We start from the raw sequence: 27,795 nt of genomic DNA, 5'->3' as shown, positions 1-27,795 counted from the left end.
ATCTGGCCCTGTCAGGCTTCTCTTTCAGAAGATTTATTTGATAGCACTTTATCAAAAACATTGGAAGGCTCTTTAGAAATATTGTTTAAATACAGGCGAGAATATTTCCTCAACAGGGACATTGTCTTTTTTTGTCTTTTTTAATTTGTTTTGTTTAATCTTTTTCATGTCCCTCTCATGGGCACCATTTTTTTTTTAAAGTTTTCTCTTCAATAACAATGCCTTGGTGAAGAAAAAGGTTTAATGTGACCTGGTTTTACTTTAGAGTTGTGACTTTAGTTGCTGTAACAGGGAAGGTTTTGCTTATTTTGTCCAGTAAAACTGGTCTTAAATTCAGGAGGGCTACCTAGAGCTGGTCACTCTACATGGATACATCCTGTAAAAGCAGGGCAATTGGAATCAGAGCAGAGGAAGGAAGGAACAAAAGATGAGTGCAGTTAAAAAAAAAGAATCAGCGATGGAAGAATTCAATATTACAGTTAATTTATTAGACCTGCCACTTGTTTCATTGAATTCTTTCTGTACCAGTTCCTCTTTAAAGATAGAAAGGATTCATTGTGAAAGGATTAGACATTGTAAATGTTAGTTTTTAGGAACTTAAAAGCAAAGATCCAATATGTAGCATTTTTAATTAATTAGATGTATATATTATGACCTTATTCTGAACAATATGTTCTCACTAAAATGATGAGGTTTGTTCAAATGTAATTATAATTATTCAGAGATGCAGCAAACAACATTCTCTAAACTTTAGCTTCTAACAGGAACAAACTTTAGGGTAACTAGTCTTTATTTGGGGTATATGTTATCAATTCTGCTGATAGTAGGACATAAGGGTGTTACTTTGGACAGCAGGACATGGATGGCATCTTGTCTTTCTTTCCTGTTTGGATTGTAATTTCCTCAGGGCATTGATCGTTCAGAGGGAATGCTCTAATCTGGAACCTCACTTCCCTACCAGTTAGGTTTAAAAAGGATTTATACAGTCTGTGCATTAGGGTTGTCATGATATTAACAATTCAAACTATAGCATTTAATACCATGGAGATAAAAAAAAAAAAAAAAAAAATTGCAGACATATTTTTTTTATAGTATGTGGGGCTGAGCGATATGTCTCAAAAATCCAATCTCCTTTTCTTTTTTTCATAAAATTTAATTTCTTTTTCTTTTTGATATATATTGCATTCAAACAAGTTTTTAATCCAATCATCCTCTCTGGGAGGTGACTATAATTTAAAGAGCAATGAAAGTCAAGCTGTGAAAAATGCTATAAAACTGCACAACAACAAAAATATAACAAATTAAATGTTTGAAGTGAATGGTATTACACAGAGTTAATTTATCAGCTAAAACACATCCAAAAACAATTGGTAAAGAACTGATGTTCCTATAAACTATGGAAGCCTAGACAAAAAAATAAAATAAAATGTTTTATTGCACAGCACTTTTTGTTTTAAAAGTTTTCCTTTTTCAATCTCAACATCGAACATGCTTTCTTAAAAGAATCACACATTCAGGTTAGATAAGTGTACAAATTAAATACAAAATAAAACTCAACTATAAAAAGAATTGAAGATTAGATTTTTAGCCATATCTCTGATCCTTAATTTTAAGGCCATCTGCTGTATTATTCTTTAATGTCCAAGTAGTCCAGAGAACTAAAATTAACAACAGCAAAAATATGCAAAGTGCTAAATTAATATTGTATACAGATGGTGGGTCTAAGTATCAATACTTTTTCTGCCCATCTTTTTTGTTGACACCCAGTGCATACCACTTTTCAGAAGTTTAACCCTAAAGTAAGAAAAAAAGAAAAAAAAAGAAAAGCCACATCTAATTCAGCACGTATGTTTCCTGGTTTTAGACGTGTCTGGCTGCAGAACTGCACTGTCAGGAACCAGACATGCACTGTTAGGACCCTTCGTAGCAGACCTGCATAATGCAGCCTCCCGCACTGTTTGGAACGGAAGTTTATTCTGGATGTTTTAATCAAAGCCTTCAGGAATGGCGCATAGCATGTATCTGCTGCCGGATTTTATTAGAAGAAGAAATAGTTTTAGTTTTTAAATAAAATTTTCACTATAGAAAAAAACTTCAAAGAAAATAAAATAGACATTTGGATTTTTTTTTCTTTTGTCTTCTGTTTTCTCCGGTGTAATGGAAAAAGAAAAGAAAAGAAAAGAAAAACAGGTTATTGGCTATATTGGTTAATGCATCTAGCTATTCAGTAATTCACTGTGAGAACACAAAGAAAAGTTAATTTAAATATCAAACACCCTGCATTGTTAGATCTATATGATCCAACAGCCATGGTAAGAACATAGCACAAACAATACTAAAATAATAAGAATATATATTATAATACTTGCAAGCATGCATAAGAGATAAAAACTAAATTAATTTTGTTATTTTGATATTTTCTTGTTTTTGAACCTAATCCAGTTGAACTGGAAATAAATTATATATAAATCATTAAACACATGAATAGAGAAAAAAATATTGCTATTGTGAAGACCCAGGGATTAAACATGGAAACTTAAAATATTTCCGACATACTAGCTTTAATTTTATTTCGCTTTTACTTTGAAAGGCTTTGAATAAACTTCCATTTCCGACAGCGCAGGACACCTTACAGTGCAGGTCTGCAACGAAGGGTTCTGACAGTGCAGGTCTGCCGCTAGACTCTCTTGCTTCGTTTTGCACTGTAACTTTGTACAACACCTTCGAATTTTACATAACTGTTGACTCAAAGATTTCTTTCTATGTTCCTTACAGTTAAGGAGATTGCAAGAGAGGTGGAGGCCAATGAGAAGATGAGAAATCAGATGGAGAGGAAAACTAGACCTGTATGTATTCATTGATATAAAGAGACATTTAAATATGGATAGTTTCAGTTTATTTATGAAATCTTCAGTACTGCTTATAGCTGTTAAATAAAAGGAGTGTTTTTACATATGAAGACAGACGGCTTGTTTGTGGCAAAGGAAAAAATGTACAGGACTGCCCTAAACATATTTTTTTTCCTTTAAAAAAAATAAATAAATAAATAAGTTGAAATTCAAAGCTACTTAAAATATTTTGAAAGTCATGTTCTCTCTCTAGTTATGGTTTATGTAATTATAAATGTTAATTTTCACTTTAATCTCTTGCAGGTAATGGTTTTCTCAAAGAACCAATCTGAGAAAGAGATTGACGAAATGCATTTAACTTATAGTAAGTGGTTTAATTCCCCCCCCCCCCCCCCCACTTCTTTTATAAAGGGTTTACACCTAATATGGTGCATTTTAAACAGAGCATTTTAAATCCTGCTACACCTGCTGATACAAGCTTTTAAAGTCATTTCCCATTACCTTTTGAGATTAGCCTCCACTTCTGTCTCACAGGAGTGTGTGAGCTAGAAATTTGGATGGTATTACGCAAACGTACAGCCTGTTCTGTGCCACAGTTCCTGATAAGTATGATTAGTGGTTATTCAATTGGAAAGATCTACAGACATAGGTTGGCAGCAATTTTGGCTCCATTGATTATAAAACACTCCACAACGTATGCAACAGACTTTATTTCCAAAGTCCGGCATTTGAGACTTGCTCCATGTGAAACCATTATTTCTTTTGAAGTAACCTCTATCTTCACCTGCATTCCCATATCAAAGGCAGTAAACACATTCAAGACACTACTGGAAAATGATGAAACTCTCATATACAGGGATAACTTTTACAGAGAGAAACATGGGTGCACCATGAGCTCCTCAGTTTCAGCCAGTTGCCAATATCTATATGGAAGAACTCAGGACATAGAAGGGATCACAACCAACTCTGGTTCAAAAATGTGGATGACACCTGGGTCAAAATCCAAACCCAGGAAGTTGCGGCATTCACCAATCACATCAACTTAGTGGACAGAAACATCAAGTTCACTAGAGAGGATGCCAAGAATAAAATATTGCCTTTTCTGGTCCGTGCTGTGAAAAAACCAGAAAGATTTTCTAGAAACGCAACACACTGGGGAATTTCGAACCCAACAACACACAGACAAATGGTTCATCCTGAAGACAGAACACTCAAACCCAAGCTGAGCGGCATTGTGTAAGATCCAGTGCAGTATGGACTGTGCAGCCTCTTATATTGGAGAAACCAAACAACAACTACACAATTACATGGCAAAGCATAGGAGAACCAGCAGCTCTGGGCAAGATTCAGCTGTACACCTTCACCTGAAGAACAAAGGACACACCTTTGAAGACCAAAGTGTTTAGGCCTTGGATACAGAGGACAGATGGTTTGAAAGAGGGGTCATGGAAGCCATCTTTGTAAACAGACAAAAGCCATCACTGAACAGTTTTAGCTTCCAAGCATTAGCAATTCAGTCATTCAACTCATCTCAAAGAAATCACATAAGCACTCCAGTTTTTATTCAAACGACCAATCACAGAGCCAATGCACAACAAAAGGCTCCAACAATACAGAAGAATAAGGGGTGCTCCTTAAATAGATCAGTGCTCCTGCTAGAGATTGATCTGGAGTGAGCCAACAGCATTGACAGAGACTCTTGGATCGGTGTCTAAACGTCTTCAAAAACCGAGCAAAAGTCTTGGTGCCTTCCAATTAAACCAGTTTGTGTTTGATCAACATACAATTATTTATTATTTGACATTTTTGCCACAAAACATCTACACAGGAGCCTGCTTTTAATGCAGTTATTTGCTCTATCACTCCAAATGTTCTGTTTTGCAACAAATAATCAAACTTTTTTTTGTCCAGTTAATCAGCAGATTAATAGATTATTGAAAAAATTGTTACTTGTGGGCCTATAAAAAACTAAACTTAATAAAACTTTTAAAGCTGCTTTATATTTGCAGTTTAGCAGCTCAAGTTAATTTCCAAATAGGTTGAAATCCAGTTTCTGACTCTTCATTCTGGCTTTCCTTTTTGTATTTTTGGATTATTCTGTTTCTGATATTTATGCAAACTGTCTAGATTCAAGATTGATCTCCATCCTGTAAATTATATTTGCTACACATTAGTTGAAATTACCTTTGAATAAGGTAAGGGATCCCATTTGGTACATCGGCTAAGGTTGTTGCCTGCAGATTTGAGGTTTTTTAGCAGAGCCAAAGAGATATAGGTATTTGATTGTATTTTGATTCTGGTTCTTCCGCAATTTCCTAAAACACAAGCTTTTTTTAAGCATTAGTGCTTGTATTTTGTGCTGTTCCAGTCAGAATGTATGTGGGAAAAAAACTACCTTGGTCATTGTAGAGTCAGAGCATCACAGAAACAGCAGGGGGCCTTTTTATTTTAAACAAAGTGCTGCCTAACAATATAGGAGAATATTCCTGTTCCTTTGAATAGTTCCATTTTCACAATATAAAATCATTGCACGTCTCACCATTGTTGCGCAACCATATCTAGACTTTTAATCTGTGCGGGAAGCTTCTGTTTGTAGAGATACCCTTTATCTGTGCAATACAAAACTCATTGCAAATGAATAGATATTATTTGACACCTAGAGGGTGATGAAATGGAAAGTTTGTTTCACAATTTTTGATGACATGTCTAGATAACTGGTTCAAACTGAATTTAATGACTGATGTTTTGTATCTAAAAGATAAACAAACAAAAGAAACCTCAGTAACAAAGGATGGTTTCACAATCACAATTCAAGTCATGCTGACATAGTTGGATTGGAAAAAATATATTTTTAAAGAACAACTTTATGAAGCTAACTTTAAAAGTGTGTGAGGAATGGATGTGACTCACAGGAGGTGGATACTATTAATAGCTGGTCTGCTGTGATAACCTCTTGATTTATCAGAGGAGGATGTGGATGAGTCACTCTGCTGGCATGGGGAACAGTGAGTGAGCAAATAAGAATGAGAAAGCAGCATACACACACGCAAACACAGAACTCTTGAGGACTTTTTAGGTTTTTCTTGTCTGACCTGTTTATTTTGAGCATGACTTATAAAAAAAGTCTTATGTCCTGTTGAGATCGCTTGTTGTATTAATGGACGCATGTTCTCCTTGTGCATACGTGGGTTTTCTCCAGGTACTCCAGCTTCCTCCCACTTTCCAAAAACATGACTGTTAGGTTAATTGGCTGCTCTAAATTCTCCTTAGCTATATATGCATGAATGGTTGTTTATCCATTTTGTCTCTGTGTTGCCCTGCGATAGACTGGCGATCTGTCCAGGGTGTACCCTGCCTCTTGCCCATTGATAGCTGGAGATAGGCACTAGCACCCCTCAGGACCCCAGCAGGGATAAACGTGACAGAAAATGGATGGATGGATAATACAAAATGCTATTTTTAAATAAAGATTTTAATTATTAAAGGATTTAAAAAAAAATATCAAGAACTACAATGATATCTTGCTAAAAAGTTATAACCCTGTTAGCCAAATAACTGGTTGAGCGACCCTTGGCGCAAATCAATACAAATAAGCATTTTGCCAAAATTTAAAATGACACCAACACTACTGTGAATGTTGTTGTCATTTAGCCACACAGGGGCTATCATGCATGAACAATCTTTTTAAGGTTAAGCCTCGTTATCTCAATATGGTTCAGGTCAGGACATTGCATGGACCAGCTAAAGTCTTCATTTTATATTTTCTCAGCAATTTAGAAGCAAAGATTTACCACTGTTCTAGCTTTTCCCCATTTGTGGATAATGACTCTGTCATTCCCTGAACTCTCAAAGCTTTTGAAATGGCTCTGTAATCTGTTCCAGACTGATAGATCTCAATTACTTTCTTTTTCATTTGCACCTGAGTTGATTTGGATCTGGGCATGGCATCTAGCTTTTAATGATTTCTTGGTTTGCTTAACTTTGTCAGGCAAGCCTCTTTTTAAAGTGATTTTTTTTTTATTAAAAAACAGGTGATAAACCAAAGTTAAGTATGTTTAATGGCAGGGGGCATGGAGTCTTGGAAACAACCTTAGCCCCTTTAACAGACACCGCACCACAGGATTTAACATCACATGGCATTATGGACAGTGACGACATCCATTGGTGAGAGGTATATGTTAGCCATTTTCATCAAAATCGTTAAATCATATTTGTTATCAAATTTGATGGAGCAGGAAATGAGGCAAGGAAAATTTGTTATGGTTTGATAATGGTCCAAAGTGTAATGGCTTGATGACTGCGTCAGAGTATCTCCACAGCACCAGCTCTTGGCAGGTGTGCCCAATCTACAGAGGCCAGACTGCCTCTTGTAATTCATTCTCTATAGTACAGCAGTAGCTACAGTAGTTTAAATTGAAAAGTTAAATCTGGTTCTAAAAGAAAGGTGTCGGACTACACCAAGCATCACAGTTGGCTTTTTATTTGACTTCATAGCTACAAATCAACCAGGATGTCCATACTGACCCCTGTTTACCTCTGTTAGAACTAAAAATGTGAAAATGAACATCAGAATAGCAACATGGAGCGATTGAAGAAGATGGCCTGGTCTGATAAGTCACATTTTACAGCATATGTAGGTCTTTGTGTACAGTGTATAAAGTGTTTCCTTTAAGAACACTTTGGACCAGGATGCACTTTGGGAAGAAGGCAAGCCAGCTGAGGAACTAAGATGCCCTTGGTGAAACATTAAGTCCCGTCATCAATTTAAATTCAACTTCTGATATGTAGCACTGACGTAAGGGTTGAATAGAATAGAACTTTATTTTTTTGAAGGTAACTGTAGTTTATGGTAACTATAGTTCCTGATTGCTGTGGACTCTTTCAACAGCATAATTCACCCTTCCTTGAAGTAAAACTAGCAATTGTTTGGAGAGCACAGATGTGAGATTTTAGTTCTCCAAATTCCACAGATTTCAAGCTTTTTTAAGCATATTTGGGATGTACTAGGCAAACAGAACCAGTCCGTGGCTTTATCCACCTCGCAACTTATGGGACTTAAAGGATCTACTGCTAACATCTTGGAGTCTGTACCTTGAAAGGTCAGGGGCTGTTTTGCGATAACAAAAACAATTTGGGCAAGTCTTCATAATCCTTTGACTGATCAATATTTATATAAAAATTGTAACATTAAATCTGCACTACGTTTCCCAAATAAGTTATAGCTCTTGCAGTAATTGTACTTTGAAGGTGATGGATTTCTAATGGGCATGTTTCCCTGTATATCACAGCCTGCAGCCGTCATTAGATCAACTTTCCAAGACTATTGCCAGCTAGAGGCGGTTAACAGCTGCTGTTTTTTGGCTTTCCTGTCACATCAGAGGTCTGTCTTGATGAGAGCTTTAAGAGGCTACACTGGAAGGTCATACAGAGAATGAACTTTGAATCATGAGCAATATGACTATGACAGGCCAGATAATTTGTTTCTGTCTGTGGAAATACTGCTTTAGCTTGTCTCACTTCGTAATTTCCAAAAAGAAAAGTAACAATTAAGGCTATTTTAATTGCATTAAGCATTAGTTATTTTGTTACCGCCGCCAAGAAGGTTGGTTTCAGTCAAGTTTGTGTGTGTGATTGTTTGTTTATCCCTCTGTGTACAGTGTAATTTGAAAAATTCTGAACAGATTTGAAGGATTTTTTTTTAACCAAAGATTCATCTCAGTCCAAGTAACAATCCATGAAATTTTAGTGATGTTCCACATCATAATCTGGATGCAAGAATTTGTTAAGGGATTCTTTAACATTTTTTGGTGGAACAAGCAGTTCCCCCCTAAACCAGAATGTGGCAGCACTGACTATTGACAGCTTTAGCATTGGATTCAAAGTCTAGAAGTATTATGCTGATGACAAAAGCACAGGAAAGGAGGGCCATGCCTCACTCACTCTTAAACTGCTGATCAAACAAGAACGCAGAATGAATGAAGGTGAGAGCAGAACAAACACCAGAGGCTTCAGACAATCGCTTATTTATAAACTTATGAAAGGATTTAAGGGAAATGTTACCAAAGATGCATCTCATGCCAAGGGACAATTAACTAAAATCTAATTATGATCCAGATCATGTGTGAGTTTTAGCTATAGGTATAAATCACAATATGGTGCAAAATTTGCTGCTTGGCAGAGGTCTGCTCTCAGAGTGCTTTTCAAGTTTAAACTTCAATAAATCATAAGGGGATCCCTTAAACAAATTAAATGGCTCATTTATTGGTTAAAAAAATACACACAAGTTGACAAAACTGTTGGTCCCCTGTTTTAATGGAAAAAAAAAAGCCCACAAAGGTCACGGCAATAACTTGAAGCTGACAGAATTTAATAACAAATACAAATTGTATGCAAGTGAACAATTATGTTTAGTGTTTAATTTCTATCAGTGATCAGATCTAATATAATCAAATTCATTTTAAGAACATTGTTTTTCTCATGTCAAGCATACGGATGCTGTTATCCAGTAGAAGAGATCATGGCGTTCCCCATGCAGTCAGACATAATCCCATTGTGTTTTATTGTTTCGCTCCAGGATCTTTTCCTGGTAAAACATGACAGGAATACTTATTTGGGGGGAAAAAAATCTGAGAGGCATGTTTGACAGTTGTCAGAACTGCCTCTGTGGATAGGGGAAGTAGGAGAAACATACTTGATATGAACTACATATTTCAGTATTTGGGCATGTAGTCATTTCTTCATCTGTCACCACTCTGTGTGTTTTATTATTAAGATTCTATGAAGAAACATACTCTGTTTATTTCTCCATCATTACCAAATAAGCTTGTATTTGTTTCACTTGGGTGTCTGCTTCACTACAACCTCAGTACATTTCATATAGATTGTTTGCACTAATAGATACAGTTTAATAGCATTAGGCCATTCACACATTTCTCCTTTTTAACTTAAGATCATCAGCTAAATATCAATATTTTACTAACAAACAAAATGATAATTGAAGTTATTTAAGGAAAGATCTATCCATCTAAACCAACACAGTCTTGTGTTTGAAAAATTAAGAATAGTAATCATTGTGGTTAATCAGAAATAATGATGATTATTCTTTTTTTTTTTTTTTTGGACAGTTGAAATTAATTTCACAAGTCACAACCAGGCCTTATTAGTGAGCATCCGACAAGTATCGTAAGACCACCCTTAATAGAACTCGTCTTAGGTCACTATTCATTTTAAGTTTTAAAAATCCAGTTTTCTATTTTTGATTCTCATTTGAAATCCACTGAGTCACTGCTTACAAAACCTAAAACTTGGGTGAACCTTCCAAAGAGTGGCCGGCCTATCATAACTACTTAAGAAGCTCCTCAAAGTCGTAAGGAAATCGTATTTAAATTTCAAATCATTCAAGCTTAAAACTGTATATAAACCTACTCTTTATCAGACCATATTGTCCCAAAAGTTAGAAAATTTCTATTTTCAAAAAAATTCTGTATTAAAATCTGTGGGTCTTTTTTTGTTATTTTATGCAGGCCAGTTAGTTATACGTCATCTTGTACACCTAAATTCGGCCAGTCATATATCAAAGGTCATCTGTCAATCAAATTTCTTCGGGCATAGCATCTTGATTCATATGTCGATGCTAATATACTCAACAGTTGAAATAAGAAATACAAATAATTTATTTTGCCATTGAGTTCCGTCCCAGTGTTCACGGGGAGGGACATCTGTGTCTTCGGCAGGCGTAGAGCTAACAGAACTGACAGCGTTGCGAGGCAAGTGCTCAAACATTTACGGCTGTAAGCCTTCTACACCAAACCAAGCTTCTGGTGTCCTCTTCCACAACATCTTCATCCCCGCTTTCCTCCTCTACATAAAAAAATGTATGACAGAGGAGACTCATCCACGATCTCCGACACAAAACCCTCCTCCTCTTGCATGTTTTTGCTGTCCATAGCGTTTCTTGACAGTGTCGTTGCTAAGTGCTACTTGGTCCCAATGTAATTTCCCATTTGGGAACCTACTAGCACTAGGTTACAAACTGGTTAGCAAGATGCTTCCGAGACACCGGCCACAATCAAACATGCTTGGGAACCTTCCGCCACAACAATCCTGCCCCTTTATAATCGACCAATCACATTAACTTGTTTAAAGTTGGGTACCACTCGGGAGAACTCGGAACTGCAACGTTGGAACAGCTGCTTCCCTACGATGGAACAGCTGCTTCCCTACGACTTTAATGATTCATCCAGGAGAACTAAAAGGAATCCATAGCAACCCCTAAGTGTAGGCCCATTTGTCTTTGTTAATGTATATGTTTTATTCAAAAACATGATAAAAAGACACACTGTCTTTTAGGGAGAGAAAAGAGAAAACATACTGTGGACTGATGAAATAAAAATGTAATTTTCTGAAAGGTGTGTGTGTTATTTGATCTTGCAGAAACCTCCAATTAATCATTCTGACAGTGAATCATACTGCTGGTAGTAAGAGGTTCTGAGGCTGCCTTGCTGTTCCATGATTTTGACGACAAATAATTCATGAATTTTGGCTTTATAACAGAAAATGTTGCTTAAACATATGAGAAATACAATGATCCCAGGCCCCCCAAAAAGCAAAGACCAAATTATCTTTGAAATCTGAACTTTCAGCTAACTAAAAGTTACTAAATGAGGGTTAATCAGGCCCTTATGCTTCAAAACATTTAAGAGTGCAAGCTTAAAAACTACTATGCCAAAAAGATTGGATGAAAATTCCCCCACAAAGATTTAAAAGACTTATTCCAAGTTATTTTTTTTTCAGTTACTTTTTGTCCTGTTGGATTAGGAGTATAGTTACTGTTTTGCACGGGCACATATTGACTTAGAAAGACTTTTCTCTGGATAAGTAAAATCTTCATTTCAAAACTATTGTTGTATTTATTCGAGTAACTTGTGTAGTTTTAGAATTTGTATAAGCTGAAATATTTAAGTGCAAACAGCAGAAATGTGAGGTATGAATACTTTTTCAAAATCTTCTAATCTGTCTCATGTTGAAACTTACAAAAATATCCTCCGACATTGAAGAAAACCAGTCCGTCCATCTTTTCAACCTTATGAAGGATTCAAAAAGGAATATTGACATTAATTCAATTGAGCTGATGTATTACAGAAAGTTGCCTGACATTGAAATATGAGCCTACATTCAATATGCAGCATTTGTTTAGGGTTTTCAAAACCTCAACCATATTTCCTTTGATGCACCCAGCTGAATTTAGTCTGCTCTTTACCAATCATTACCTTAAAAGCACTTGGTCATCCCACCTATGCGTCTCCCTCCTCAATTATTGAGAGCCATTACGTTTATAGCATTAACAGACAAAAATTTTTACTGTTATTTAATGCACACGGGTTTCTCTGTTGTCATTTAATGTCCTTTGTCTCCACAGGAAAGCAGCACAGCAGTGACTTCTCCCGGCTAATTGCACAGGTCCGAGGCCGAATGCAGACCAGACACCAAACATGTGCTAAACAGGAGGGGAAGGTGGAGAAAGAAGAAGCCCAAGCATCACAGTCTTCTGGTAATCTTCAAGGCAAAAGTGTCACTAGGTTTTACATTTGAGCCTATAAAATCACCCTCAGCTAATTGGCTTATTTCAGTTAAAACTTTGTTTAAGAAAGCTCTACTGGGAAAAAAAATTCTACACAGATCCCCCGGAGTTAAATGCATAGTCTGACTTTGTGCAATTTATTATAATAATTTTATTTTATTGATCTCACAATGGAGAAATTCAATTCTGCATGGTAATCCGTCCCCTTGGGGAGCAATGGGCTGCCACTGTGCGGTGCAATGAGGAGCAATCGGGGGTTCAGGGTCTTGCTCAGGGATCCAGTGGGCAGGCTGTGGGGATCAAACCAGGTATTTGCAAACTTCTTAGAGCACAAGCGCCCTGCAGTAATCACTACGCCACTACGTCCCCTAAAGTGAAATCTATTAGAAACTAAAGCAGGTACACATCACAGCATTAAGCCCTTGTCACAACTTGACGATTTAGCTAGTGTATGCCTAAAATACGAAAAATCTGGCAAAAACGCTGGCATATGTTGGATAATATATGGGTACGTTTTGTAAAAGTTATGAGCACGCTGAAGAACGCTGAAACACGCTGGCACACATGGACATACAGTAAGCACGTTGAGAAATTTTGAGCTCAAAATTTCTCAACGTAAAAATCTCTCCGCGTATGCCATACGTGTGGCATAAGTTACTGTTAAGTTATCTGATCGTCGACACACGTTAAGTGCAAGTTACACATAAATCGTGGTGTCTAAATGTTCCAAAACGTATGAATAACTTGTGCATAACTTATGCGTAACTTATCAAGAACTTATCTCCAACGCATATCAACGGATCTGATGTGTTTCCAACGTACAGTTACCGTGTAATGGAGTATTGGCAGTGTTTTGGTATAAAAGTGGGTTCACAGGAGGAAACAGTCAGTTCTCCTCCAGACTTCATCCCCATCATAGGGATATAAGTTTTGGACTCGTTATAAACCCTCTATGTATATGCCCAAAATTGAAAAAATACAAAGTTCAGAGTATGCCAGGGTTTTAGAAGATTCTGGGATGTCAGGCATACTACTGGCTAAATCATCAAGGTGTGACAGGAGCTTTAACAGCGTTTCTAATTTGTCTAATAAAATATTTATCAATCCTATCAAGTTTAAACCATAAACTAGATATTTTATTTCTTATTTCTTTATTTCTTCAATTTCTTATTTTTCAAAAATGCACTGGAGACTGACACTTGGTACTGTCTAAACCTTGTAATCACGGAGAGGAGAAATTTATCAGCCGTTAGTCTGTCTTTCCTCCTAATCAAAGAGGACTTTATGACTATGTATTTTATGTTTTTGTTATTCCATACCAACTCTTTTAGGAGAGTCTACATATAAAGAAGTTTATTTTGGAAAAAATAAAAGATTTTCTCAAACTTGTCGGCAGTAGTTGTCACGCTGCAGATTAAAGTCAGATAATTCCCGTGCAAAAAGCATTGACTCGTATCCCAGCAAAATCCCCTTGATGAGTTCAGGGGCTTGAATGCTCCTAATAGAACTTACACTTATATGTTTAGCTGCACATGGCGCCTTGCAGAAAGCCAAAATTAAAAAGTCAAAATTCATACTGACTTTTGTCGTTACACTTTTATCCAAAATGAAAAAAAGAATTCAGATGCCAAATTACTCACCAAAATCAATTGTTTTGTATTTCGTGCAGTTCATGGTGCAGAAGCAAACCATGCTGTAGAGGTGAAGGTCGAAAACGTGGAAGACGATGAAGATTCGCCTGCAACAGTATTAGGGCTGCCATGTAGCCCCAGTGTCAGTGATGTGTCCATCAGCAGGTGAGGTACCACCTAATGAATAGTTTGATTTATATCAAGGGCGTAGGTTTGATTTGAACTTTGGTAGGGACACTATTGGTCTGGTGTCATTGGTGCTATGCAACATGCCCTTTTTTATGCTCGATGTGAGCATCCGTACTGATAAGAGGAATTCATTGTTAAAAGAGAAAAACAACATTTTGCTCCATTAATAAAAATGTTATAAGCTCTACACTCATTAGATGCTGTTTATCAATGTTGAAGTATCACCGGCTCTGATGAATGTGGAATTAGGACTGTTTTCCACTTTGAAAACGGTTTCATTTGAACGACTAAGAGAGAAGATAAATACAGTATTTTCTTTTGAAGATATAGAATTGTGCAGAGTTAAACCCCACTCTAATATTTGTACCTACTATTCTCTCTCTATATCAGGCAAAATAATACATTCATTAAAATATTAACTTCACTATAAAAGTTGAACATCTGGGCTGTAATTACTCTGTGTAGCGATATTTCATGTATTTCATCTGGGGCTGAAAAAAATGAATCATATTAATTGATTATTTCAATAATCGTCAACTAATTTAGTGAGTGATTCATCATTAACTGGAGTATAGAGACTTTAAAACATACAGTAATATAAATGAAAAATGTGCCTTTCCCCACAGAGCAACCCACTTAGATCAGTTATTATATCAAAATTGTAAAAATAAAAACAAACAATGAAAACAGTAATATCAACTAAATATCGGTAAAAAGGAAACCCTCAAATTTTCTTTTTTAGTTGGCTGTGGCTAAGAATCAGAAATGTTGATGGCTTACAGCCTTTATTTGCCCATTTTTCCAGCAGTTTTCAGAACTCCTGGCTAACTCAGAATATTTCGTTTTATAAAAGAAAAAAAAAGTTTTTGTTTTTTAGTGTACATGATATTCATTTTTTTTATTGGGACTAGTTTTGTAGCCTAATATTAATTGTATTAAACGCTGCATTCTAGTGTGAATAAATTTTCAATGTTGTGCTCCAAGCACACGCGGACTAGAAAACAGCCAATCAGAGAGAGAGAAGGCGGAACTTAAGGCAGAATAACCAATGAGAGTTGAGTTAAACAGCGCAGCACAGTTCCATGCGCTGCTACATGAAAGGGACAGGAGAGACCAGGCAGAGGAGCTGCAAGAGGAAAAGAAGCCACTGCTGCAACAACTACTGCTGTAAATTATAAACATGTTGCTCACATCCAATTATTGGTCGGGACAATTAGGTCGGTTCAGAATTTTGGTAGGGACATGTCCCTATGGTCCCTATGCAAACCTACGCCCATGATTTATATACTCTTTGAAAACAGAACTGGGCTTTATTGTAGGCTGTAATCTAGACAGCATGTTTTGCTGTGGATTCGGTTATTTTATATGACACTGAAAAAATGTACAATTGTTTCAGCATATTCTGTTCTGAAAACCAAAAATTTAAATCTACGCCATAATAAGATTGCTTCATTTAAAAACAAAACACCATCATTACTTCTATTTGTTTACATTATGACTTCTATTTCCTCTTTTTTCTGCTGCCAAAATTATTTTCATATTGCTAACAAATTGATTATTTGCCTTACTGTTTCAACAAGTGTGGTGTTTATATCTTGATAGTTATTTTTTATACTGCTACACAGATTCACATAGAAAAATGAAAGGATCAAAAATGACTACCTTTATCCCAGACCAATGACACAAACCCTGCTGCTATAGGTCTGTGCTGCTATATGAGCGAAGAAAGAGCCATGCTTTCCCTAAATTATCATTCAATTAAATTTAAATTTCAAAAAAGGGTTTTATAGTGTCTGGAATACTGAGCCGCCAAATAGTTTTTTATTTAAGTAAAACCCACTTGTCCTAAATTTTATATGATAATAATAGAAGAATAAACTCTTACTGCCTAATGTTCAGCTAAGCACATCTATTGCATACCTAAAGGTGTACCAGTAACCTTATGCCGTCTTGTTTGATCAACTTTTAAATGGGTCAGTGCAATATTAGCAATTCACTTGTTTTGGGCCGATCGATAAATAGAAAAAATACTTCACATATTAATCGATTAGCAAAATGATCGTTAGTTGCAACTCCACATTAAAGTGATATCTTTTGCAGTTTTTTTTTAAAAGTATCATTTTAAAGTAGCATATATTAAAGAAAAAACAACCTCAAAAATCAACCCAACACTTATAAAATCTTCTAAAGGTTGGTCTTAAGCCCATCTTCACAAACAAATGTTCTATCTGAGCAGTAGCTTGACATCATCACAATTAAATCATTAAAGTCTCTGACATCTTTGACCATTTGTGCCTAAAGCCGAAGGTACAGATGTGCCTTATATTTACCACTGGTATCAAAATAAAAAACATAAAAAACACAATGTGTGCTTTTTTTTCTTTCAGAACCCAAGCCAAGGTTTTTAGATGTCTGAGCTAATTAGTTATTTTCTCTTCTATCCAGAGATGCAAAGTGTTACAGTGAATTCCTGCAATTATTTCCTCTTAAGCTTAATTATTACTCAGAGGGTAATTACAATAATCCAAGGTAAATAAAGCCCCAAATTACAGACAACATTAGCACTCACCGAACCATTCATCTAATACTGATTGCCTCCTGTCTGTTTTAAGTGCTGCAACAATCAAACAAATCAGCCATTTAGATTTTACCCTGATGTCTAAAATATCCTCCTCAGTTCTATTATGTTTTAAACTACATTAATTTTTTCTATCACAAAACATCCACTGGTTTAAAGTCAGTATGCTGTGCAAAATGTCTCTTTCATTGTTTACTAAATATTGATCAAACTATTAATAATTACACATCTCATATGTCTCTAAAAATGTAATAAGCAGATATGTTGAAATGCTATAAATTAGATTCCCAAATAGAAGTGCATTAAAATATAAGCATGTTCTTTAAGGCTGGTTTGATTTACTTTTTTATGATTACACAAATAGATTGGAAAAACATGTACGAAGCAATGAAATGGATTGTAATATTATTCAAAATAATATTAGCAATATGACCATATGTTTAACAATATTGGTGAATGTTACAGTACAGGTCCTTCTCAAAATATTAGCATATTGTGATAAAGTTAAATATTTTCCACGATGTAATGATAAAACTAAACGTTCATATTTTTAGATTCATTGCACACTAACTGAAATATTTCAGGTCTTTTATTGTCTCAATACGGATGATTTTGGCATACAGCTCATGAAAACGCCAAATTCCTATCTCACAAAATTAGCATATCATGAAAAAGTTCTCTAAACGAGCTATGCACCTAATCATCTGAATCAACAAATTAACTCTAAACACCTGCAAAACATTTCTGAGGCCTTTAACACTCGCAGCCTGGTTCATCACTCAAAACCCCAATCATGGGTAAGACTGCCAACCTGACTGCTGTCCAGAAGGCCATCATTGACTCCCTAAAGCAAGAGGATATGACACAGGAAGATATTTCTGAACGAATAGGCTGTTCCCAGAGTGCTGTATCAAGGCACCTCAGTGGGAAGTATGTGGGAAGGAAAAAGTGTGACAGAAAACGCTGCACGAGAAGAGGTGACCAGACCCTGAGGAAGATTGTGGAGAAGGGCCGATTCCAGACCTTGGGGGACCTGCAGAGGCAGTAGACTGAGTCTGGAGTAGAAACATCCAGAGCCACCGTACACATGCGTGTGCAGGAAATGGGCTGCATTCCCCAGGTCAAGCCACTTTTGAACCAGAAACAACGTCAGAGGCGCCTGACCTGGGCTACAGAGAAGCAAAACTGGACTGTTGCTCAGTTTTGCATGTCATTTGGAAATCAAGGTGCCAGAGTCTGGAGGAAAAGTGGGGAGAAGGAAACGCAATAAATGCCAGAAGACCAGTGTCAAGTACCCTGAGTCAGTGATGGTCTGGGGTGCCATGTCAGCTGCTGGCGTTGGTCTGCTGTGTTTTATCAAGGGCAGGTTTAATGCAGCCAGCTATCGGGAGATTTTGGAACACTTCATGCTTCCATCTGCTGAAAGCCTTTGTAGAGATGAAGATTTTATTTTTCTGCACGACCTGGCACCTGCTCACAGTGCCAAAACCACCGGTAAATGGTTTACTGTCCATGGTGTCACTGAGACCATGGTCAGTGAGCCAATTGAGAGACGAAAGACCCAACACTCTAAATGAGCTAAAGGCCGCTGTCGAGGCATCCCGGGCCTCCATAACACCTCAGCAGTGCCACAGGCTGATTGCCTCCATGCCACGCCGCATTGAAGCAGTCATTTCTGCAAAAGGATTCCCCACCAAGTATTGAGTGCATAACTGTACATAATTATTTGAAGGTTGACCTTTTTTTGTATTAAGAACACTTTTCTTTTATTAGTCGGATGAAATATGCTAATTTTGTGAGATAAGAATTTTGTGTTTTCATGAGCTGTATGCCAAAATCATCTGTATTAAGACAATAAAAGACCTGAAATATTTCAGTTAGTGTGCAATGAATCTAAAATATATGAATGTTCAAGTTTTATCATTACATAATGGAAAATAATGAACTTTATCACAATATGCTAATATTTTGAGAAGGACCTGTATTATATGATGTGACTTACAGTGAATAATTTTGGTGTTAATCATAAATATGTTAATGTCTCGGTGAGTAGGTTATCTAACCAATGGGAAAAAAGAAATAAGTAAAGTACTTTTTTCTTGCTCCTGGCTAAAGATTGTTGTTCGGCATAATAAACAACTGATGTATATTTGTTATATCTTGATCTCCTTCCCCCTTTTTACCTTGGCAACATCTATTGGCAAATTTTTTACAATTACATAACACTTCTGATATATGTGCTAAATAATGTTAAAGTCCTAGAGATATGTTTTTTATCGTCTGTAATTAAGCTGTGGTGTAAACAGTTGTGGAAACGGACATTAATGTAAGTCTTGGATGACTATAGTGGTTTTTGTTTAACCTTAAAGAGTTCTCTCTTTTCACATCCCTTCAAGTTGTTTTCTGATGTATTGCTCAAACTGTATGCCATTGCCAATTAGAATAGAACTATTGAACTTGTCCTGTTCCCTCTGTGGGTGATTAAATACCACAACCTTGGTCTAAAAGATCTGGTATGGTTAAAGGATCATGGTTAAAAGCTACCTAGGTGTATATCGTATCATCATTTTTTTTGTTTAAAGGCAGCAAATTTGAACTTGTAAATTACATCTTTTTCATTCTCTTACTCTTTCTTTCTTCTTTTTTAGTTCTATTTCAGACATTTTTGGTCCAGAATCTTCTCTAAACATTGAGTAAGTTCTTTTTATAATTTTGATCAATTATATTAAATAAATGCAGTCCTGTTTCTGCTTACAGCTTGCTGGAAAATCTTTCTGCTGCCTCTGACTTTACTTTCACTCCAGTTTTTAAAAATCCAAATGCTGAGACAGAATTTCACTTCAAGTTCTTTGCTTTAAAAAATAAAGTATATTGTACATTCTCCCATCTGTATGACTGCTGCATATCTTTAAGTGTTTAATCAAACACAAAAGCTATTAGGAAATACATTAGAAAGCTTTTTTGAAGGGAATCATTTATCCTATAAATACCGAATCGTTAAGAGTTGTCGATTCTATGTCTCAATACTGTCCCTGCTTTTTTGTATCAGATTGATCTGCAGAAGGTGACCCAACAACTGGTATTAAAAACTGTTCTAGCAGCTCAGCAGAAAGAAACCATGAGTCAAATTAGCTGTCATGAGTCAAGTTACAGTAGCTGTCATTATCCAAAGCTACTTTGTGGGTTTCTCAGTAGCTTCTGTCATTGAATTGATATTGTCCCTCTGCAGCCCTGCTGATTTGTGACCCAGTCATAGACTTGCTGGGAGAAAGCTTTGTTGTTTCCCAGTTTCCCATATTTCCTTAAATTTCACCCCCCTGAAAATTTCAACCTGAAAAGTTGTCAGTCAGGCTTTTTTTTCATTGTCTCCCCCTTAAGGTCATATTTTTATGAGGGTTTATCTTTAAAGAAATCTGCTATTTTAGTTTGTGAAGTTAAAATCATCAGATGTGTTGCTGCCAATGCAGTTTAAAAAGTTTACATTTTATAGCCTAGACAATCAGTTCTGTTAGTCAGAAGACTGACAGCACTGATTCTTATGTATATAGATAGATAGCTCTTATTTTAATCAAATGATTTTGACAGTTCAATAAGACCATCACACATCTGCTTATCCCCAAAGGCCACAAATACATTACTGCAGCAACCTAAAGCTCATTAACTTGCGAACCACGATCAGAGGACACTGAATCATATCCTCACATTGGTGTTTTCAGGACAGAAAATGTCATCATGTCATCTGTGAAGTTTTTCTCACTGCTGTTTTCAGTTTTACTCAAATGAAGTGGACCAAATACAAACTGAAAGGCAGTGTCTTTAATTTTTTTTTTTTTTTTTTTGGTAGAGGGAGGTTCTACCAATATTGACATAAATGCTCTGTTTTTTCTCTGGCCCTTATATCAAGTTTAGGTTGGCCAATTCTCTTTCAGTATATGACCAGTAGTCTCATTTCCTTTTGGGCTAATGATTCAAATAATAATTTTATCAAATAAAGCTTAAGCACCATCCTTTTGCCTTACCCCACCAGGAACACTCCCTATTTGGATGCCTTATCACTTTATTTTCTTTTCGAGCAACACCTGGTCTTCTGATGAAAATTCCTTCACTGGAATGGGTTTTTTCCTTCCAAAGAGCTGAGATAAAAAGGTTTCAAGACATTACTTCAGGCTGAAGGGTGCTGCATACATCTATAATGGAATCAGCTGAACAGAGGCCCCTTCATGTGTAGCTGGGAGTAGTTCAACAAATGAAACACTGATTTTATGGGTCCCTTTTGGATTTCTAAGCCTTGATATCTGTAGATTGGTGAAAGTTGAGGAAGTGCCAGACAATAATACATCTGTAACTCAGCCACTGGTGTTAGATTCTCCTTTAATAAACTTTTCTGTTGCAAGTCTGCAACTGGTGGGCTTGTACTCACTTTTATCAAACAATGTTGTATAAATAGTCCATATGGCTTCTGTGAGCTGAATAAAAAGACTTATTCACAGTGTACTAATGCAATGCAGTCTCACTCCCAACCCGTCAAACATTGATGGTTGGTAAAGCCTCCTGAGCGTCAGATACTGATGCAATGGGGTATCTCTGTTGTCATTTGAAATGCAGGGTACATGACAGGTTATAGCCGGAACTTGCTAACATTTTCCATGAACTGGAAATTAAAAATCTCACTGACCCATCCCTAATCACTAAACCTAAAGGAACACTGGTATACTTGTTACCATGAACCCCTACAGCTAGCAAGACTAATTTTTTATTATTTAAGCCAAATACTTTAATGCATTCTTTTTAATACCCCTAGTGGGGTATATGAATTTAGAGTCATTTATACCATTAAGATATAAACATTTTGAGAACATTCTTATAGATCGTTAATTAACTTTTATTTGGAAAGATGGTAAATATAACCCTTTCCACTTGAGGGCTTGTTCTAACGAAAAAAGCCATAACTATTGGAGAGAATATTATTTTTTTTAAAGGGTTAACATAGTCTGAAACTTAAATTGGTGCTGCGTATTTAAAGAATAATCAGCTCTGGCAGAACCTGGTTCTTTTCTCATGTGCCTACTCATGGATGTTTTTAGATGTAGACAAGGGTCAGCAAGGGAACCCTGGCTTCACTCTAGCCACAGTATGCATTTCCTTACACAACAGCTGCAATATCCTGTGTTTTCTGACACATAGCCTGCAATAACTTCTACAGCTATTTGAGTAATAGTAGTTCATCTGGAGAATTTGACGTCCAAATAAAGTCTTCAGCCCTCCAGGCACCTGTCACTGATTCCCCAGTTGACTTTCCAAGAACCACTTGTAATAAATCCTAACCACCACTGAACTTTGCCATCACAAACTGCCCTTTGTCAAACTCACTCATGTTACCTAGCTCATTTCTACAGTATGTCCTTTAACAGATTAACTTGAGGGTAAAATGTTTACGAACTACCCAGTTTTACCAATACATTAATAGGTGGCAGTTAAAGGTGTCAAGAGGTAATGGATGTTAATTACCTTACCTGTATGCATAATGTTTTACCATATCAGTGGTCACTGCTTCGAAACTTGTCAGATACTCCTGCATTTTATCTATACTAACATTACTTGATACCTTCCTACACCAATCAGACAAAAGGCCTAATCTCAATGCACCCCCTATTTTCAACCATAAGCCCTTACTTTTTTTTTTTTTTTTTTTTTTTTTTTTTTTTTTAAGCCCTTACTTTTAACCACTAGCCCTCACCAACAACCAACACACTCTGGAATTGAAGCAACAATGGTCAGGGATTCCCTAGGAATAGAGAACACCCCTTGCTGCATAGGTGACATTCTGCTAGGTAAATTAGTTCACATTTAAGTATCTATGTATGTACATAAGATACACGTCACCATAAGAGAGATGAAGCTTTTAAAAAAAGAAAAAATGGAACCTGTAATTGAAAAAAGGGGGTTAAGTTGAGCTTGATTAATTATCCTTTTCCTTTATCAGCTATTATTATTCTGAAAAAGTGATTAGTAAACCCAGCTGAAAATTTCTAGTGTAATAAATATGCTAATTTCAAAACCATAGGACATAATTACACAGTGGCGTGCAATTTTTAAAAACTTAAAATTTAAGATAGAGAAAATGAGATTGTTGAAAAGGATGAAGTCTGGAGCCTCTAAAGAGTTTTTGAGGTGACTTTTAAAAAAGCGGTTTTAATTTAGCCCTAGAAGGACTCATCTCTTACCTTAAACAAAGACACTGACCAATTGATGTCCTAACCCTCCCCTGCTCCAGGGCTGTCCCGGCGCCCGGAGTCTGGGGCCTGGAGGAAGAGTGAGCCGCCTGGTCCGCGGTCTTGGCGGAAGGCAGTTGCTGGGGCTGTCATTTCTGCTCTCCCCAAAGGGGTTTGGAGGGAGGGGCGAATGGGGTATTGATGGGGAGGAAGTGAGTAAGGCCATGTGAGTTTTTTTTCCCCCAAGAACATGTCATGTCTCTGCTAAGTGCGAAGCCCATACCCCCCGTCCTGCCCTCCCTCCGCTGGCTGGCGCTTGGGCTTGCCGGTGCACTGGTGGTGCTTGGTGTTCGGGGGTGGATGCCGGGCTGTTATTGGCTTGTTCCTCGCGGCTGCTTCTCGGGGCCTGACCCCCCGGGGCCTGGCCGCCCCTAGTGCCTTGGGTCCCTGGAGCAATGTTTGAGAGATGCGATAAACAACACAGCCCCACAACATCCAGAGCCTTAATGTAATCAGGGCGAATCTCATCCACCCCTGGGGCCTTGCCACCGAGGAGCTTTTTAACCACCTCAATGACCTCAGCACCAGAGATTGGGGAACCTGACCCAGAGCCCCCTAGCTCTGCTTCCTCAATGGAAGATGTGTTGGTGAGATTAAAGGAATAGTACACCCAAAACATGATTAGCCTTCATTTTCTACTCACCCCCATGCTGAACAACACTCTGGAGTACTTTTTTGATATCTCAAATGCATCTGGAGATCTGGGAGGCTTCTTGCTGTCTGCTGACATTCAAATAATGGAGGTCCATAGCGCCCGAGGCAGAAAGGTCCATAAAAGTCCACAAAAAACGTGTCAATATTCCTCCATACTGCTCATCCAATGTATTCCAAGTGTCCTGAGTGGGTAGCGTCCATAATTTACTCGAAACGAAGTCATTTAAAATGTTTTTAGAGCCTAAACATTAGTGTATAGGATTTCCTAAAAGCGCGCGCCTGCGAGTTCACGACTCTACGGAAACCGTGGCAGACCAAACCAGATGAAAGTGCGCATTCAGCGTCTGCTCTGCCGATAATGCAAGCGTAGAAGAAGAAATGTGCTGTTTACCTGTGCAAAGAAAGAAACAACGAAAGAAAAATGTCTGAGGACTTCAGTGTTGAGGAAGAGCATGAGTTCTTTGCCGAGCTGAATGCGCACTGTCATCTGGTTTGGTCTGCCGCGGTTTCCGTAGAGTCGTGAACTCGCAGGGTTTCTGTGAGACTGTGTCTGGTCCTTCCCGGCAAGCCAGCATCTGAAATTCCTCACTTTAAGGGCTAGATTCATACCCGCTACCCCTCGTTATATACACTACCCCCACATGCAACGAGGAATTGGGACCATCACGGGAATGTGCAACATTTAGGGCTATGACTAAAAGGGCTTGGGGTTGTATTGTGATGGGATCTTTTCGTTTTTGTTTTTTCTCTGTGCTTTGATGCAGTGGCATATGGTGGGTTTCACACTTTCAGCCGAAATTGTAAGCATAAAGTTTAATCAGAATGCATCAAAAGCAACATTTTTTTTACATATGTATTTGTATAAATGTATATGTGTGTGTTACATATATACAAATGTTACATGTTATGAAGAAAAAGAAAACCTAACCCTCCAAATGTGTTCATTCACAGAGACGTAGTGAAGTCTCCAGTCCAGAAGCGACCGTCCAGCTCCAGAGGCAGTAATGCTGAAAAATCGCCTGGTACAGCCAAGCGAAGGCGTAAAACATGAAGGAGTGTGTGGTGACTTAGTGTTAGATAATGTAAAGTGTTACTTTTAGATGATGTCGAGGAGATGGAAAGTTTTCATTAAATTGAAACAATGGGCACATGACAAGCATTTCTTTAACTTTCAGATGTTGCTGTTTACTCTGATTTTGTGTAATAAATTTTATAGTATTTTATCATATTTTGTTTTCATGTGTTCAGTATTGAGCTGTTTTTGTATTTTATCATGTTTATTCAGAAAGACAATAGCTGTAAAATCAGTATTTCAAGTAGAATTACTTTGTAGTTGCTGTAGGTTTAATTGTCAGAGTTAAACTTTAACATTATTCATTTATATAAATTTGCTTCAATCTAATTATCTTTCTAACTACAGCTTTTCTTGCTCTGAAAAAGCTTACTGTTGGAGTTTTATTTCACAGAAGTATCTTTTTCCCTCCACTTAATCCATAGTTTATTCCACTGTAATTTGCAGCCTATACCCAAATAAAACTGCTGGAACACTAAGGATTTTTCCAAAAGGCACATTTCCATGTTCTTTCTCTCATCAAATGTCCATCTATTTGCTAATCTCTGACCTCCATCTCCAAAGTCTCTCACGTGTTTTTAAATCTTTGCCACGGAGCCATGCAGTACACATTTCCAATGTCATTTGCAATTTAAAAGTTTGCAGCTAATTTGCGACTTTCAGATTGATTGTTTTCATTGAACAAAAAGAAACCGAGGTCACTTTAATTCAAGAAATGCAAAGGTTGTGGAAACCCCAAATTAGGACAAGGCAGAGTGTAAACTCTTAAACACAGGAGGGAGTGTTTATGTGTGCGTGCACAGGAGAGTTGGCAGGAACTCGTCTGGGAGCCGACCCTGATTGAAAACAGAGCTAGCCTGCAGTCAGACACATGGCGGTCCGACTGCTGCGATCCTGCTCAGATAAAGCAGACACACACATATCAGTAGATTTTAATAGGAACAGAGGAAAAGCCTTTCACCCTGCCCTCCTATTGCCAGAAAGTCCTTTTCTCTTGCACTTTTTCATTCGTATTATAAGCTGCACTGTAACTTTTTAGTGAAATCTAAGTGACATGACTAAATTGTTTTCCCTAAAAGCTTCAGTTTGCCTAGCAGTGAAGCATGGAGCGATGTCATCAATCTTGCACAGCCTACTCTTTGGGAGAGATCCATAGAATGCATCAAAGTTGAAGTCACCTTATCTGTCTGAATCTTCATGGTATTGACATAGGGGACATCTCATCACTCGTCCACCATAAGGTTCATTAATCTCTGTTTTACAGTATCTAAACATGTATTTCTTTCACTCAGACTTCAGCCTTTTGTGAGACAATTGGCTCCTTCCATTTCTTCAAGGAAGGTTTACCAATCTGTACTGTATGTCTTGGTGAGAGATCAATGTGATACAGGAGATCAATGATCCTCCCAGCTGAGTGTTCTTTAACTTCCCAGATCTTTATTTAAGCTTAGACTATAAACAGCAATGAGAAAAGGGGTTTGTCTCCTTTGTGATTTCCTTTTTTAATGTTTCAACCTATATGGCCCTGTGTCACTGTTCGCCCCTAAACCTTTGACGAAAATTAGCAGCTATATCTGCAATCAAATATGTGGAATTACTGGAGTATTTATATTGACATAGTAGAGGAACTGTATTAATCAGCCACTTACCTGAGTTTTAGGATGATGGGTCTGTTTAATATCCTAACAGTTTAGCACGGCAAAAACTATCTGAAAATAAATGTTTAGAATAACTTTTATTAACTCTTCATTTGATAAGTAAATGATAATCTTCCATTTGAATGAGTATTTTTGCTCTCAAAAAAAGCCAATTCGATGTTATGCACTTGAAATAATTGAATGCAATTGTTTTTTTCTTATTTTAAATGTGCATTGTCTTATTCTATTGGCGAAGTATCTGACTTACCTGATTATTACAAGAAAAAAGTCACTTATTTTAAGAAAAATTGACTTCCATTTAAATTTTAGATTATTCAGATCCGGGTAAGGACTTTAAGTGGACCAATTCCAAGTTGTCTTTTGTTCCTTTTCTGTGTAATGTGAACTTTCTGGTTTGTTTTGAGACATTGGGCCTTGAGCAACATTTTTGTATCCTACTGTGGGCTCTTCTGAATATACATCAGATTCTGCCAACTTTTTTTCTTCAGTTAATGATCATAAATGATCCTTGCATACCTGATGCAGTCCACCTTTGTGTAAGTGATTGCATGTTCATAAGAACTGTAAAGAGAGCAAGACTTGTAAATCTGTGTAAAACCAATCAGTGGGGAATAAATTAGCTGCAAATGCTGTGGTTGCATTGTAATAGAAGTAAAAATGGAAACAAAAAAATTTGATCTTAAAACGGTGTGAAAGACTTCTCCATTAACCAACGCAAAGCCATATTCTGGAAAAATGTTCACCATGTCTGCATACTGCCATCCCCTCATCGCACTCTCCATCTCTCTCATTCAACATAAAAATGTTCAAACTAAGTTCTTAAATTCAGACAGACCAAAACCTTCCACACTGAGACTAGGAAAAAAAAAATATTACTTTTACTTTTAATAGTTTTGTGTAATGATAAATTCAAGATTGTGCCCAGAAGTAAACTCAACGCATGTTTTACCTTTAGACTAAGACATGAGCATTTCAAGCACCAATGCTGAATTTTCTGCTCCAGATGTTAGTAGCTTGATCTGACATAGATCTCATTGATTGTTCTCTCTTTTGACGAAATGACAACAAATACTGACATGCCAGCTGTAGGTTTTGTGACGGTGTAAATGGACCTCTAAAAAAAACACATGTAGTCATTTAGTGAAAAACTAGGTTTGGATAACAGCTGACTGCGCAAGATTCCTACGCCAAGTCTTACGCACTCAAATTTGCTCATACCTGAGAGATGTTTAGAAATAGAAGAAACGTTTCGAATGTAACATTTTATCCTAAATCACTCAATGATTTACAACAAATTTGTTCATACGAATGC

The 27,795-nt window shown here is 37.0% G+C and overlaps 1 protein-coding gene across 2 annotated transcripts; it reads left to right on the top strand.

Moving 5' to 3' along the window:
• Positions 1 to 2,731: 2,731 nt before the first annotated feature.
• On the top strand, positions 2,732 to 27,168 carry rad18 (RAD18 E3 ubiquitin protein ligase). 2 transcript variants are annotated; one of them, XM_038279813.1, is made up of 6 exons: positions 2,734 to 2,846; positions 3,153 to 3,213; positions 12,268 to 12,399; positions 14,099 to 14,225; positions 19,476 to 19,520; positions 24,705 to 27,168. In XM_038279813.1, exons 1-6 carry the CDS (start codon positions 2,763 to 2,765, stop codon positions 24,802 to 24,804), a joined length of 549 nt encoding a protein of 182 aa, XP_038135741.1. In that variant the 5' UTR covers positions 2,734 to 2,762; the 3' UTR covers positions 24,805 to 27,168. The 2 variants fall into 2 exon arrangements, with proteins under 2 accessions (XP_038135742.1, XP_038135741.1); XM_038279814.1 differs by lacking the exon at positions 19,476 to 19,520 and having other exon boundaries at positions 2,732 to 2,846.
• The last annotated feature ends 627 nt before the right edge of the window (positions 27,169 to 27,795 follow it).

This window comes from Cyprinodon tularosa, unplaced genomic scaffold (assembly GCF_016077235.1).
Source record: "Cyprinodon tularosa strain WSP-4 unplaced genomic scaffold, ASM1607723v1 ctg154, whole genome shotgun sequence".
NCBI classification, from domain to species: Eukaryota; Metazoa; Chordata; class Actinopteri; order Cyprinodontiformes; family Cyprinodontidae; genus Cyprinodon; species Cyprinodon tularosa.
This window is presented reverse-complemented; position numbering and strand designations above follow the sequence as displayed.

What these genes read in the sequence shown, in the direction of transcription:
- rad18 (XM_038279813.1), top strand. Translation starts at nt 2,763, where the DNA reads ATGTTCCTTACAGTTAAGGAGATTGCAAGAGAGGTGGAGGCCAATGAG. An exon ending in TGGAGAGGAAAACTAGACCT is followed by an intron (nt 2,847 to 3,152) that starts GTATGTATTCAT and finishes AATCTCTTGCAG; the next exon opens with GTAATGGTTTTCTCAAAGAA. An exon ending in CCAAGCATCACAGTCTTCTG is followed by an intron (nt 12,400 to 14,098) that starts GTAATCTTCAAG and finishes TATTTCGTGCAG; the next exon opens with TTCATGGTGCAGAAGCAAAC.